The sequence below is a fragment of the Lissotriton vulgaris genome, chromosome 2_1, assembly GCF_964263255.1.
Source record: "Lissotriton vulgaris chromosome 2_1, aLisVul1.2, whole genome shotgun sequence".
Lineage (NCBI taxonomy): Eukaryota > Metazoa > Chordata > Amphibia > Caudata > Salamandridae > Lissotriton > Lissotriton vulgaris.
In genome coordinates, this window is record NC_141687.1 from 443,436,026 (window position 1) to 443,453,023 (window position 16,998).

Sequence of the window (16,998 nt, forward strand, 5' to 3'; positions counted from 1 at the left end):
AGACCTATTGCATTGCAAATGCTTGTTATGTTAATGCTTTGTTTTTACGTCACAGGTTTTCAACTGTTTTTATATAGTGTGAACTCTTCCTGGAGATATTTAAGAGCTTCACATGAACACCAGTTATATTATACCAGGTCACATTAATTTCTTTTAGTCACTGGAGACTTGTCCAGAATCACAGGATGTTGATCCAACGCTGAGACTCAAACCGAACTTGTTCACTTCCAAAGTTGGAAACTCTCGCTGTAACGCCACATACTGGGTAGATTGAGGGTGGCACTCAGAAGGTACATAATAGCTCAACTCATTATGGGCTCGAATTTCCAACAGGACCTCAAGCTGAGGCAGGCTTAAAGGCTCAAGCCCGGGTGAAGCTTTCAGGCCAGCCTTCCTAATGGGAAATGTCAAGGCTTAGCTATGGTAAAAGGGACCTCCTTAACCTTGAACTACTATTACAATCTGCTTGGAATCCTGGGGCTGATGCTTAAGCCTAGCCTGCTGGAAATTATAAGAGTTGGGCTGTTGAGTATAGACATCGGCTCTTACTCTTAAATAACTCTCTAGACGCTCTGTATGCCTGTTTGGAAGAAGATATGATGTAAATCTTGGGGTTGTAGGCTATCTTAAAGAACTGACAAAAATTGGACACGCATTGGCCCACCCAAACAAACCCTTGGCCCATCCAGATGAAAATTCCTGGAACCGGGCCTGCTCTACAGACTCACGGAGTCAAAGGGGCTGGGGGAGGTGCACAGATACATGCTATAATAAAGAAGCATTGGCGGCACGGCCGTGAAAGGCACACGGCCGCGCGGCAGTGAAAGTGATCAGTGCACGTCATGCACGCGCTTGTGCGCGTAATGTGTTTAAATGGCAATAATAGTTTCACAGAAGCACAACAAAGTAAACACAGTGCATCAAAATACAAATCAATCCATGAATCTGTTTTCTGACACAATTATGGGATAGTGCAGGCTGTTCAGTTCTTTGAATTAAAGCCCTGCCATTCGGGACGACTTACAGGCCAACCCGGCCACAGAAATAGAAGCACATGGCAAGCGAAACACATGCCACATGTGCAGCTGGACTGAAAAGCCTTGATGGCAGGGTAAGACACAAAGAAGCTGTCTGCATTCAGACCGTGTCTTATGTGGCAGGCTTTAACAAGCGTGGCCTCGTGGCCGCTAAAGTTAAAGTTGTGCATGTACAGTGTTTCCTTTACGGGAGCCAGCAGCGCAGGCCCTATAATTGCTAACAGATGGTTGCTGCTGGCTCCCGCAAGGGAATCGCTATACATGCACGAGTACTGATAGGAAACTGTGCAAAATATGCACGAGTTTCAAGTAAAGTGCTGAGCGATTCCAAGGGGTCCTTCTAAGCAGTGCTTTCGCACTGATTAGTGAGACCTAAAAAGCACTATCTGTGCTCTTAGAAGACAAATCTGTGTTTTATTTCGGAGCGCTCCTGAGTTCTTGCTTTCCAATAACATTTTAGCTTACTACACCAAATTTATCTTCGACTAATTGCAATCTGTGTCTTTGTACTTTGAATATCTTAGAAGTAAACCTGTAACTCGAGATTTTCGTGGCTGTCCTCTCTGAACCCCTTATGTGATTGAATAGTAAGGATCTAGTAAGCATTACTCAAAAGAGCTCCTGTGTGCAATGTTTTGTATGTTCGTAGACCGGAAAAGTGGATAAAAAAAATACCCAACTTTTCAACAAAGCCGTCTATGTTTGCTTAGTTGTCTTGTTAAAAATAGTACCGCACATGGATGCTTCTTCTGCAAAATAATATATAGATTTTATGCAATGCAAAATAATTATTTCTCATAACAATCAACATATTGTCACAACATGGTTATTTTTACAAATCACATCTTCATTTAGACATGCAATGTAAAAAAAAACTGTCTCAGAGTCAGCAAATATTAACGGTATTTGACCACTGATTTTAGTTCGAAACAAAAAGTACAATCAGAAATAGATTCTTTCCAATCCTCTTTCCCCCTCACGAGATATGCAAACATTAGGAATCAGATTCCTCAGCTAAGAGACAGCATTCACAGTCTCGTCTGCAGTTAAATGCAACTATATAGAAAGTACTTCATTAATGACAAACGTGCTCTATTAATCGTATAGTCTTTGACGCACACATCTGAACATAGTTTTCCAGGTCAATAATAAAAGCGGGTTTAATATTCATTCAGCCTTAAAGCAATTCCAGCAATCAGAGAGCACATAGCAGTAGCATGAATAGCATAAATCATTTAAGGTCTCACAACTGTACAGTAAAATTCAGATATTTTTAAAAATTGTTTTTCATGTCAAAATAATTTATCTTTAAAGTCAGAAAAGTCTCCACATAAACTGTATTCCCTTTGTGCTTTTGATTAAAAATTTTCAGAATGCGTGCTAGGAAACACAATCAGCATCTTGAAGTTAAGAAAATGTATTTGTAAACAAAACTCCCACTGCGATTCCAGTCCTTGGTAACCTGCTTGAAAAACATATGAAGACATTGATACAATTCATAAATTGATCAATTACTGTTGGATCCCATTTTTAGGAGAGTAATGAGGACAACTCATACTACTTCCTCAATGTCTTCTTTGTTGACTTCTGGCTCGGCCCCTGCTTGTAGGGGCCGCAGTGTTTCTTTCAGTGATATGTCATCTACTTTCTTTTCATCTTCCTCGTTATTTTCTTCTTGGATCCACTGGGGAACGCAATCCTGGTCAGAGTTGCTTCTAACATAACCCGGCAAGTTAATGTGTCCTTCTGCCTGCTTCGTGACACTACGGGAGACCTTGCTCGAGATTAGCACCATCCTTGAGCTGGCCACCATCTGGGATTGGCTGCTGGTGCTGTGTGTCATGTTGGTGAGAACAGAACCATATCTGTAATTACCACATTGAGTTGTGCTTTTCCAGTCGAAGGCCAAGTGCCATCTAGTCCAGGTTTTCTTGATTTCTGTTTGTACCTGGAAGAAAATCATCATGTTTTGAAACATCGAAAGAATGACAGGGGTATATTGCGTTTACGTTTTGTAGTACATTTGAACCGCCCTTTCCGTCAGAGAAAAAGTATGCAAATTCATTTTTATTATTGTTCTTTCAAACAGTACTCATTTAATAAACGTAGAAGGCTAAATAGCTTTTCTGAAGCAACCTCGTCTGTGATCGAAACAGCCACAATCCTACTAATTTATCAGACATGGCTGGTTAGAAAATCACTGTAACATGTTACTACATAATTAAATCATCCTTATTAACCTATTTTACCAACCTTAAGAAAATAAACAAAACGGGTGCAGAATTCCCACTATCGCCATAAAAGCAAATTTAAATCATCTCAGTCGACACGACATTTATGTATCTTTCTCTGTCCTTTTCTCTCTCTCCCTCTCTCTCTCTCTCACTCTGTCTCCGACACTCTATATTCCAATGACACACATAGTTGACTTCAGATAATCCACCCTGCCTCTCAGTCTCCTTATTTAGGTATCATCCAGTCCTGTCTATCATGCTGGCAAGATTTCCGTCTTCGATTCTCAGCCCCACCCAACAATCTTCCCTCAGAGATTGTTCGTTTTTCAAATACGCTGGTCCGTTCTTCGGAGAACCTTGCAAGGTTTGTGTTTAAAGAATGACAGTCCCAGTAAGTCAATATGTTACCAACAGCTGAGGCTAGCCTGACTTGTGGGTGTGGATACAAGGGTTTTGGGGGTGTTTAATTTAATTTTAAAATAAAATGTAAACTTTCCTTCCCGCCGGCCAGATCCAGTGTCGTCTCTGCTTCTGCTCTCCTGCTCTCAGGAACATGAAGCAGGCAGCCAGGCCCCCACCCCTGAGCCAATTACAATACTGTATGCAGGGTTGTGACTGATCAGGACGCCGCCCAGCCAGGGACTATTGGCTCAGCCATGTTCTTCATGTTGGCTGCATTTCCAGGAGAAGGGCAGAGTGCGCATGACTGGTTTGGCCCAGAGCGTCGACCAAACCAGTCATGTGTACTCAGGAGTGGGCACACTACTCCTCCACTGCCCGGACCTACTCGAAGAGCAGCCAGCCCCTCTGCAACCAAACCCTTCTGCTTCCTCGCAGTGTGAGAAGCAGAAACATAAAATGGTAGTTATTACCATTTTATGTTTCTGCTTCTCGAACTTCGAGAAAGCAGTGGGGTGACACTCCTCCATCCTAGTGGAGGTGCCGTCCCTGTTTGCCAACATCCAGGTGGATATGTCCTAGGAAGTGACGAAGAATGTGGTGCAGCCTTGCGTTTCAACCTATGATGGCGCTAAGTTTAGCAACTTAGAGTCAACGCAGGCACACTTGCACCATGGTGCAAGGGTGTTTGCGTGCAGGGGAGGATTGTTTATGTGTAGGAAGGTGTCCCTTCCTGCACATAAACAATCCTAAAATGCAATTCTGTCACTTTCTTGTGTGCTGCTTCATGTAGCACACATGAAAACGTCAAAATGGCATTTTTCCCAACGTTTTTTTATGTACAAGAAAGGACACCTTCCTACACATATTAGTAAAAATGGCACTTTGCTTGTTTCAAATAATGCATTTCTCCTTGTTTTGCCATCTTATGACCAGTTTTTACCTGGTCTTAATTTTGGTGCTGCCTCCTATGTACTCCACCATTGTACATAGGGGCAGCATCAAAATGAATGGGTGTTGCAGTGGAATGCTCACCACAACACCTACTGCCCACCCCTTTCATGCTAAGCATAGCGTGAAAGGGTGCCTTATCTACAAGGCTGCGTAAAGCCCTGTTTAGTGGATTAACACTGCCCTGTACATAAGGCACAGCCCCTACCACCACCACAACGTCACGATAGGTGACATTGTGGTGGTGATAGGGGATTTTTCATATGCCCCCTAGTGTCATTGGTGTAGGTCATAAATTACATCTCTTATCAATGTGTGATAGTTGTTTTGGGGGTGGGAAGGTGCATCATGAATTTTATCTCAGTCATTTTTCAGGTTTTGGGAACAATGTGCACAATTACCTGTAAAACATACTAAGTGCACTATGGCTTGAGGGAAACAGCATACCTTGCAATTAAATGTTACCTGAGATATGGACAAGTGGTCTGGTTTAAGGGGAAAATATCTTCTGTCATATGTTATGATAAAAAAACAGTTCCCCACAGCAAAAATGTGCTCACATGTTTTTCACCGGTGTAATTCCCGAAATGACGTTTATTGCATGTCATGAAATCCTTGCATTTGTTACACAAGTGTAATTAAACCTTTGCACACCACTAGAGTACACCCAGACTTTCATTTTGCATTGTTACTCCCTCTCTCAAACTCCTGAGATTATTTTCACCCCCTCTTATGAATAGAGTACGAATAGATCTACTTTCAACAAATAAAAAACCACTGTGGAATTGGAATTCTTTCCAGAATACCTGAGAATTAACAAACCTTGCCCAGACAAACTTGCAAAAATCCTGCTTACCCTAGGGGGCTAGGGATCACTCCCCCTGTCAAGGGCAAGAATCAAGAAGAGAAGGAATTCATGCTCATCTCTGGCGAGTAAGGGATTGGGACCTCTTTCTCCTCACTTTAAAAAAAACTTTTCAGGTTGAGCATTCAAGACCTGTTGTAACTTCTCTTGTGTACTTAAAGCCACCCCCCTGCTATCCATTTGTTTGTTTTAGTGTCCTTTAAAAATCCTTCCTTGCTAGTGGTCAGTCCGGTCTCTTTGTCCTACTTTATTCTCTTTCATTCCTCCCAGGCAGCAGGGACTAGGTACTGAATCATTAGACTTTGATTGTATATATGCTCTTTGGGAGACTCATTTTGTCTTCGATTCCTGCTCAGCACCAGAGTTGCTTGCATTTTATGATCTATTCAGTGCTATGAGCTCTGACTTTTTGTAAATAAGCATGGGAAGACTCTCTGGTCCCACAGCTACACCCCCTGCCTTTTGATTTTGTGCAATTGTGCAATGATCAAAAACAGGGCGTTTAATTAATCAGCACAGGTATAAGAAGCATTTTAAAAGCACAATTTGACATATTTTCAACAGGATAGTCGACCGTTCTTCCTCTACAAGAACATGCTCACTCAAAGTCAATCACTGTATGGGGCTGCCCTGGAATGTGTAGCTGTAACTAGAATGTACCAAACCTGTATGTGGGGGAAGGTAAAAAAAAAGCTTTTTTTATCGCATTCAGTAGCACAGCAAGTCGCACTGCGAATGATAACCATATAGCAACAAAAAAGCAAAGAACGTGTGCCCTTGGTCAAAGGAAAGCAGCATTTTTAGAGGAACGTCAGCCTTTCCCCCTCCTCCTCCCTTTTTAGGTCGAGTGTAAGCGCACGACCTCTTGTATACTTTAGTATGCTTCTCATATGGGCTTAAACCCATCTGATTAGTCGATTGCAGTGTCCTTTAAAAATCCTTTAAAATCCTTTCTTGGTAGAGGTCAGTCCTGCCTCTTTGTCCCTCCTTTTGTCTTTCTTTTTTCCCACACAATAGGAACTAACATACTTTATCATTGCACTTTGACATGTTCATGTGTTCGTTGGGGGACTTTTTTTTTCTCTTGATTTCCTGCTTGTTTCTGGCGAAGCCTCCCTTTTCATTTGCAGAGCATTATTGTTCTGAGCTTCCCTTCCCTACAGCACTTTCTGTAAATTGGGCTGTAAATCACACTGTTTTCTCCTTCTCATTTACAACACCCTTGCCCCAATTAATGTAATTTTTTTTCCTGCATCAGGTGAACTGCAGTGCTCGGTTCAGCTCCTTGGGCCCGATTTAGGTAAATCTACATTTACCACTTCATAAATACCGAATCATACCGAATCGGTATTTATGAAGTGGTAAATTAGAGGGGGGGAGATGTAGGTATTTCAGATTCGGTAAATACCGAATCTGTAAGATTCGGTATTTACCGATTCTGTAAATACCGATTCGGTATCCTCCATTGCTTCCTATGGGCCTTGAAGCCCATAGGAATCAATGGGCATTACCGAATTTACCGATTCGGTAATTACCGATTTGTGCAAGGGTGCAGGGGGTGTCACTTTGACACCCTCCAGCACCCCAAAAAAAAGCATGTGAGCCATGTGGCACAAAGACATGCCCTAAGGGCATGTCTGTCTGTCACATGGCATAGGTGTGCATGCACACATGTGCATGCACACCTGGATTCGGTATTTTAACACCCAATTGGATTTGGTGTTAAAATACCGAATCTGAAGGGCCTGTGGGACTGAAAGTAGTCCCACCTACATCCCAAATTAAAAAAATCGGTAAAATTACCGATTCGGTATTTTTGCGATTCGGTAATTTTACCGAATCGGTAAAATACCGAATCGGACAAAAAAAGGTCCCCTACATCTCAGTAGGCCAAATACCGGTCGGAAACGGCCGAAATCGGCCGTTTCCGACCGGTATTTGGTACCTACATCGGGCCCTTTGTCCTGCGGGCCTCGCCCTCCAAACCTTTCTGGCGTCGGCCATTTCCTCGTGGTCTGCCTGCTATTCTGAAGTTCCCCACGCCCTCTCCTCTCCTGCTGAGTACATGGCTTCAGGAGACCCCACCACCGTTCCAGCCCCTGCTTTGTGTGATCAGCAGTGAGGCACACAAGTGCGCTCAGTTTATAGCATCACTAAAGCTGCCAAATTCATTTCTCCCTGTTAATTCAGCTTCCGCGCAGTAGCTCGGATGAAGCACTGCAGCCTCTCACTCCTCCTGCCTTGGGCTCTCGTCCTTCACCCCTCCCACCTTGTTACTTGGTACAGTAAGGAGTCCCTTTGGAGCTCCAGCATCTCAACAGCCTAAAAGAGGATTGAACCCCCCCCCCCCCCCCCGAGCTTCAGCTGACATCAGGGCAGCATTCCTCCTCCCAGGGTCAAAGGAGTCTTGAAACTCCAGGCTCCAGCAGAGGTTGAAGGCCATAAAAGCTGTGGGCTGCGCTTTATCACACCAGAGCGCCCTCCCTCACTTGAGTCTTCAGTCATTACATTTATGTAGCGCTTCCTACCAGTGACGAGGCCTGGAGGAGTTATAGGAAAGAGACAGTGTCAATAACTGAATGCTATTCTTCAGAGGCATTTGTTGACAGGATCAGAGCACCAAACTTTTCTCTACTGTAATTCTAATCAAGAAAAAAAGGACAAATCCATGTTTTTAAAGCTCAGTACAAATTATACTTTTTTAATATCTACATTGCCTATATAAAGTATGTGGCGCAGCATCCTCCGTTACGTAATTAATTGTGGCGGAAACCATACGAAGAAGTAATGAGAGCATCTCCCTCGTGACTACAGAAAAGGAGGAGATGAACGAAGCGAGCCTGCTCATGCTGGTTGTTAGCAGCAGACTCTCTCCATCATGAGGACAGAAAGGAGCGGCAAAAAACAAGTCAAAAAACAAGGCAGAAGAGAGAACCCCAAAGCACACAGTTCAAGGTGAAATCAATACAGGCAGGTTTGGCATTAACTCAGTGTGGCCAGCTCTGAGGCAACAAGTCTGAAACAAATGTATTCAAAGCAGAAAGAGACACACCTAGGAGCTACAACAGCGAGCTGTGCGCTTCGAGAGGGAGAAATGAATGAGCTATAAACAGCCTGGTTTCTTTAGAATGAGGACTGGTGAGGAAAGTACAGTTGAGCCCAAACTCGCTCTGAAGACAAACATATGCATCATGATTGACGTCACCTCGATGAATGATGCCCTAAAGCCTCCCCTATAAAGCAGCCCTCTGCGCAGCGGGTGCACGTTTAACCCTGTAGTCTGGGTGACTCTAGGCGCTGTTGAGGTCTATGTGACTGAGTGCAGCGGGGCCAAGCCATCCAGGCGCCTGTCCCCTCTCGGCGCAAAAATACAGTCACATCACCAGCCCACAGCATTAATAGAAGACTCCAGGACAACGCACCTCCCTGTCTAAGGTTCACAACCCACCACAGATGCATGGACCTTAAACTGTGCGCGCGGGGTGTAGGCCCAAACACAAGGGAGTGGACCCAAATACAAACTTTCCGACTAACACCTGTAGGGAAGGGTGACAGCAGAGTGCTGCTAGTCGAACCCCCTCAGAACGTTGGGGCGTAGGGGGTGTTTGATTGATTCTGTGTTCATGTTTTTGTCCACTCAAATCAAATCTTTGAACATGAAAATCTAGTTATTCTGCGGCTCAGCTTAAGTTACAATTAGGGGCGCAATTAATGTTGAAGTTTTTATTTCACATGTTGTCGTTTTTCTAAACTTCCTCAGCTTCACAAAGAATCCTGATTTTAAAGCACACAAAAGACAAAAATACAGTCATTTGGGTTAGCAGAAACAAACAGCAAAACTCACTTTTACTGCACAAATGTTACTGCAAAGAAAGGTTACCACAGAAAAATCTATTGCACAAAACAACTCTTGCAAGAATTTTCACCCCAAGTTTTCATCAAATGAGTACTTTGTTAATGTTATTTGGGAAGTTTCCGTTTTTTATAACACCAACTGACAGCTAAGAGCTTGTGTCCAAGCAGTTTGGTAGAGAGCAGACATTGAATGCTGATCTCCCATCCCAACCACCACAATACACTCATTACTTCCTCGTCCACTTCCTTAATGCAATGACTGGTGGTAGGACAAATGGACTTGAAGTAATGGAATTACCAGTAAGTAATTGGAACATTAATTAGTCAGTTTCACCCACAATGCAATGTCTTCCCGTGACTAGGCCCTTGGAGTGCTGGTTTTGGCAGCTCTGTGAAATAAAGTAATAATCTTCATGGAGTCAAAGTCCATCCTCGTCGCCAATGAAATAAAGTAATAATCTTCATGGAGTCAAGGTGTAGTTCCAAGTTAGTATTTATTGTAGTTGAAGTTACAGATGGTATAGGTGAACCAAGATGGTAGTTAAATGGTTAAATAAGTGGGTAAGTTAGCCCCACCAGGAGCTGTCCTCCTGGAAGCTCAGCCTTCCATCATCAAGTGAAGACCCATCTCTTAGCAAGCATTCTATGACATACATAACATTCTGAATGCAGACAAGCTGGAAAGTATGAGAAGACAGATGACAGATAAGGAGATTAAGATACACTTTACAACACTCTGCTTTACTGAACCTTGGATTCTGGGTCCAGCAGGAAATTAAAAATCAGATTTCTTTCTTCGGCACAGAAAATGGACATGAAAAGGTTCATTAAAAAAAATCACATAAAATCATACACAAAATATAAATTGGCTTAAAAAACGACAATAGAAACATTCATCAAATACACATGACATATTTCTCGTGATTAAATCAGATAGGGAAAACATGGCGGCCGGCTAACCAGCGGGTCGCGGATGTCAGGAGAGTGATGGTGTCAGGCTAACGTGAGGTCGAGCGCCGATCGTCGATTACTGGAGTTTTGTTTTCTTTTTATTAGTACTTACTTGCTGTGAGCCACGGCGGGTTATCGGAGGATACTAGAAGCCGTTTGCCGGCTGGACACGGGAGACCGGCAGAATCGGCAGCGGATGGCGGAGGACACAGCGCAACAACCCGCCGAGACCGAGACTGTGGGGGCGGAGTCACGTTACTTGCCGGCCGGGAGCTGGGAGCGAGCAGCACAGGGTGTCTGCAGAGGCCGCCGAGTGCTTGCAAAAATCGGCACTCCAGCAAGCGGAGGAAGGGGTCAAGGGCTGGAAATTGCTATAAGTAATCCGGGATTGAAAAGTGTTTCACAGCGGACTATCACAGAACAAGTAAGCAAGAGGGGGAAGGAGGGGGATAAGTCCTCAGGTTACCAGTTGAGGAGTAAGAAATTAAACTAGGAAACGTTTGTGGGACCAAGTGGAAGTGAAAACACACAAGTAGGAAAAATAAATAACGAGGAGTCAGAGGAAAGTGCTTTCTCTAAACCTATAGTGCATAAATCTAAGGCTTCACCGTCTAAGAAAGAGAGAAAAAAAAGACAGAAAATAGAAAGGGCGCTGTTTAAGACCCCTATAGCTCCTTCACTGAACCTCTATTTTAAGCCAGTACCCAAGGTGTTGGTGTTGAAACCTGAGTCTGTTTCTCAGCGTCAAAATAGGATTTGCAAAGAGGTAGAATCTGAAGAAAAAAGGGAATATCTATCTGAATATAGGGAAGAACGCGAACAGGACTGGTCAACTCTTTCTACACCTAATCCATTTCAGGTTTTAGATACAGAGATGGATGGGGATAAGGGCAGTAGCGGTGAGGCTGAGGCGCCGATGGAGCAGATATTTCAACCTAATATACCAGCCACATTAAGTGAATTAATTGAAAGTCCACCTATTGAGGTCATGGAAAATAAGGTGGAAGAGGATATATTCACAAGGAAAGAAGAATCCCCTAGGAATGAAAGGTCGGGGCTCTCTAATACTGAATCAACTTTAAGACAGCAAGAGAGTTATGCCTCCACAGATGGGACCGTCATGGAACTCTTAAAAAAATTAGAACGCAACATACATTTAGGGTTTGAAGCCTCTAGAAAAAATCAAGAGCGTATTAGTGCTACATGCGTGTTGTTAGAGGACAAGATAGATAAACTAACGACTCGGGCGGGAGAGATGGAATCTGCAATGAAAACTATGCAGGGAAGAGTCCAGGACAATCGAAAGGAGATAGAGACTCTATATTCCCAAGATAGGCATATGGATGAAAGGCTAGAACGGTTGGAAAACATGCAAAGGCGCAACAACCTAAAAATTCTTAAACTGCCAGAAGGAAAAGAAGGGACAGACTTAAAGGCTTTCGTAGTGCAGCTACTGAAGAAAGAACTAGCACTAGAAGAAGATGAGGAAAGTCTGGCTCGGGACATACAACGAATACATCGGGATCCTTTTAGGTTGAATCCTGACCGGACTAAGCCAAGAAAAATTCTGATCAACTTCGCGACTTATTCATTAAAAGAAAAAATTTTGTCATTTGCTTTGAAAAAAAAATCTATTTTAATAGATGGAATATCGGTTGATATAAGGTCAGACCTGTCACCAGCTACAGCAAATAGGCAATGGGAGATGGGAAAGCGGTTGGCGCCATTAAGGGAGCTAGGAGCCACGGCTCAATTAAAATTTCCAGCCTTTCTTAAAGTTTCCAGCCTTTCTTAAAGTTATGTGGCACAACAAAATGTATAATTTTCGTACGGTGGATGAGGTAGATGCTTTTTTGGATGTTGCAATGGGATAAGGCTATCGACCATAACAATTCGTAAATTTAAGTGGCACCACCACTCAGGCATCCACAGGCCTAGGCCATGGGAGTAATGGTTGGGTTTTCCGGGGTGGGAAGTGAGAGTAGGGAGAGGGGTGGGATAAGGGAAAGGGAGAAAATTATAAAAAATATTCCTCATGAGCAATCTTGCTGTGACTTAAACAGGAAGAAGAAATGGGCGGCATATGGCAAGCATGATAACTATAATGACCAGGGCCAGAGATAAGGAGTTAAGGTTCCTTAGCTGGAATGTTAATGGGCTCCGAGTTAAATCTAGAAGACAGCTGATTCTGAAATATTTGGAGGATTCATCCGCACAGATCATCATCTTGCAAGAAACACATTTAACACAAAGGGAAAGTAAGGAGATTTTTAGTACTCAAAAATGGATAGCAAACGCTATTTTTACATCCCAAGACTTGGTTACAAAGGGGGTTGCCATTCTGATAAGGAAAGGATCCGACATAGTAGTCGAAAACAGTGTAGTAGACAGTAGAGGAAGATGGGTGATTTGCAGTCTGCGACTCTCGGGTGAAACGTTAATAGTAGTGGGTTACTACGGTCCGAATATAGATGATCCCGCAGTCTTAGAGAAAGTTGAATTGGAGGTATTGGATTTTCCTGGCAAAGTAATCATGGCAGGGGATTTTAATACGGTACTAGATGGGAAGATGGATAGGGCAGGTAATTCTAGAGCAATAACAAATAGCAAAATGACTGCCAAACTTAAGTCAATGATGGGGCAATTTGGGCTTTGTGACATTTGGAGATGTAAATTTCCACAACAGTCAGGGTTTACCTTCTATAACAAAAAATATAAACACAACTCAAGGATAGATTTTTTTTTGGTTGATAGTAGATTGAGAGAGAGGGTTACGGATGTAGCTCATTTAGGGGCGCATCTATCAGATCACTCAGGGGTAAGTCTAAATCTAAGTTTGGAAGAAGAGAAAATCACTTCAGTTTGGAGATTAGATCGCACAATTTTAGCAGATACAGAAATTTTAGAGATTCTTAAAGAAGAGATACAAGATTTCCTAGAAGTAAATGTGAGTTCAGCCAGGGACGACACAGTATGGGAAGCGTGCAAGGCATTTATGAGAGGCAGAATGGGAGCTCAGGGTGCAAAGAGAAGAAGATTGTATTATTGCCAGGTATCTAAGTTAGAAAAAGAGATTCGAGAGTGCGAAATGAACCGGATTCCCCAGGATGGTACTACTTTAGATGGTCCTAGTGATAAAAATCTTTTAGACCTAAAAGTTCAGTTAACTGCGATACTTGCACAACGAGTCAAAGAAAGATGGGAAGCTAGCCGGTTGGCACATTTTTCATATGGGGAGGGATGTGGCAAACTACTAGCCTGGAAAGCTAAGAAAGATGTCGTACGCAATCATATTAAAGAGATCAAAAAACCAGGCACAGATCAAATTATATCGGAAAATAAACTCATGGTAAAAGCATTTCAGGAGCATTTCACGAATGTTTATGCAGAAGATTTGTGTCCAGATACAGGGGAGATTGAGCCCTGGCTATCTTTAATGAAACCATTATCAGATGAGGATATGAGTGGGCTTAATAAGGAAATCACTCAGGAGGAGCTGATGAAAGTTATCAAAGATAGCAAGAGAGGAAAAGCCCCTGGACCAGATGGCCTACCTGCGGAAGTCTATAAAGCTCTTGATACTACATTGGTCCCTACTCTTTGTCACTTATATAATAAAATATTTCGGGGGGAAGTGAAAATCCCAAACTCTTGGAATGAGGCAAATATTATTCTAATTCTTAAGCCAGGGAAATCCCCAAAAAATATGGATGCGTATAGGCCGATTTCGCTTTTAAACTGCGACTATAAATTCTATACAAAAATTTTGGCTGACCGGCTTAGTAAAATAATCCATAAATTAATACATGAAGATCAAAGAGGCTTTATTAAGAAGAGGTATTTAAAAGATCTTACTTACTCTTTGATAGGCATGATAGATTTAGCCTCTAAGTATGATTATCCCTTGGCAGCGATAGCATTAGACGCTGCCAAGGCTTTCGATCGTGTTAATTTTGTTTATTTAAAAACTCTTTTGCAATATCTCAATCTAGGAGATAAATTTACCCACTCCATCTTCTCACTATACAGTGCTCCGACTTCACGTGTACTTATAAATGGCACTCTTACATCTCCCATCAGGGTAATGCGGGGCACCCGGCAAGGATGCCCCTTATCACCTCTACTCTTCAATATATATATAGAACCCTTAGCCTGTAAAATTAGGGAATCAGAAGAGATACCCCCTTTTGCAGTAATGGACTGGTCAAAGAAACTGGGTTTATATGCGGACGACATTATTGTTTATTCTACTAATTTAGTTAGTTCGTTGGAAAATCTAGTAAAAATAACAAAAGATTTTGGTAGGATTTCTGGTTACCAGCTAAACCAAGAAAAGACTGAGATAATGACTTGGAATCTTAACACAAGAACAGTAAAAACAACAGCAGAAATGAGATATCTTGGTGTTAGGATTACACAGAAGATTGAGGACTTGGCTAAAACTAATCTTGACAGAGTAAAAAAAGAGGTTGGAGATTTGCTGAAGGGCTGGATGAATATACCTCTGTCAATATACGGGAGATCTAATCTAGTAAAGATGATGATCATTCCAAAAATTACCTTTTTGTATGAAGCTATTCCATTATGTTTTAAAAAGGAATGGTTGGCGAAAATACAAAGCATGATAATTTCATTTATTTGGGCATCTAAATCCTCTCGAATTTCATGGAGGAAAATACGAAGAAGCGTAAATAAAGGAGGATTGGCGGCTCCTGATCTGCAAATATATGCTTGGGCTTTTTGTTTGAAAAATTGCAGGATGTTATTGGGTTCCCTTGTTTATTCACAGATAGGCGAACTTTTTAAGATAATGCTGAAAGTATCGGGTTATCATGAGTTTGGTTACTTATATAAGTTTGGAGACCCTAAGTTTTTAAAAAAAGTGAAACTCAAGACTCTGAAAGATCTGGCCGAGACTTGGTATAAAATAAGAAAAATTACTAAGATCCCTTATCTTAGTTACATGGCTCCAATATGGGAATCACCGGGAGCGCCGGCCTGGACAAGTGATGCCTTAGCTTCAAACTTGATAAAGGAGCCAGATCTACAAAGATGGAGAGATCTATTTCAAGATGGAAGACTAATTTCATGGAGTTTATGTCAGCAAAATTGGGGCTTAGTTTTCTCAAAATACAAGTATGTACAAATTCAAAGTTGGGCAAACCACGCAGTATCAGAGATTGGACAGGAAAATGAATTTGAACTAAAACTGGAACGAGAGGGCTTTAAGAAGGAAGTTGCCTGCTGGTACTGGCAAATATTGGAGATGGAGGATGGGATATTTGATCTACCAGAGACCCTGTGGAAGAATAGCTTGCCAAGGATTGCTACAGAAGACCAATGGCAAGTAACTATGAGCATGCTATATAGAATTGTTAAACCTGCCAATCTAAGGCGAAATGTTTTATTTACTATCCACAGGGCATACTGGTCCCCCTACAGGCTTTCCAAATTTAAGAATGGAGGATTGGTGGAATGTCCAAAATGTAAAGCCCCAAACGTTGACGACCTCCATATGTTCGTATCATGTCCGAATATCAAAAAATTTTGGATTGACGTGAGTAACTCCCTCTCCAAATCATTGAATCAACCCATTGAGGTAAGCCCCGAATTAATTATTTCTGGGAGATATGATTTGCAAAATAGAGTTTTGGGTAACAATGTAAGACTCATTTTTTATGCTATGTTATTAGCACGTCGGGAGATATGTAAATTATGGGTCTCACCACTCAGTCAACTTTATTGGACTGGATATTAGCCATGAGATATACAGCAAAGTTAGATATGTTAGATACCTCTAAAAGAAATAGAGGTTTTTGGATACCCTTCCTGCTAAATTTTGGTTAAAGTTATATTTATGTTGAAAGTCCAATGATTAAGCCCGTGCCTGTCTCGCTGGTAGTTGGAATCGATAGCAAGGAATAGAGATGGTGGAGAATACACATCTTGGGTCAGGTGGTCAAGAAGGAGTCTTGAGAGGGGACCAGACTCAAAAATATGTGCGGTTCACGCCCCATTACTCTAGACCAGCCCAAGAGACAATAACAGCCCAGAGGTGGGAAAGTAACAAGGATATGGGCGGCAAGAAGGCAAATGAGGACTTAAAGAAAAAAAAAAAAAAAAAAAGACATATTTCTCGTTTCCCCCAAATCAGTATAGCCATCTTATTGCACCTAGCCATACATAAAGTTTAGAACCCTCACCACCAGTGGTTAATTTGGAAAAAATACAAGTGCTGGGGCTCTCGTCAGTAGATTGCCTGCACCAACCCATTTCTCCTGTAAGTGCTGCCTAAAATAGAACCAACTTCTAACCATGAAAGTGGGGAAAGGATGTGGTGGTACAGCCAGAGCTGCCGACTTCAAAGCTGGGGAACCAGGTTTGAGTCTCAGCTCAAAAACCAAAGATTCTGGGAAAATAGCTTAAATCTCTCGTTCCATAAATGTCCTTAACTGGTGCTCATAAAAAGTGCTGGGGTTGATAATAAGTGCCAGGGCTGAGCACTGGAAACCACTGTCTCAAATTAAGCACTGTTCATGACTGCTTTGAGAAATGCGCAAACACTTAAACAGACATCATGACCATTTAAAGGTTGAAGGAAAAACACAGCATCCCTGCACTTATGTAAATTTGAATTTAATTTGAATTTAAACTTAGTGATATGAAAATAGGCTCAATAAATAAGATAAAATAAGTTTAATAAAAT

At 42.1% G+C, this 16,998-nt stretch overlaps 1 protein-coding gene across 1 annotated transcript in view; it reads right to left on the reverse strand.

Annotated features, from left to right (window-relative positions):
• Positions 1-2,504: 2,504 nt before the first annotated feature.
• Positions 2,505-16,998, reverse strand: part of PTH2R (parathyroid hormone 2 receptor) — a 721,892-nt gene continuing 707,398 nt past the window's right edge. The window contains exon 13 of the mRNA XM_086958607.1: positions 2,505-2,985. Within this exon, the coding sequence (XP_086814733.1) occupies positions 2,590-2,985 (396 nt within the window). The 3' untranslated portion in view covers positions 2,505-2,589. The remainder of the gene's footprint in view (positions 2,986-16,998) is intronic.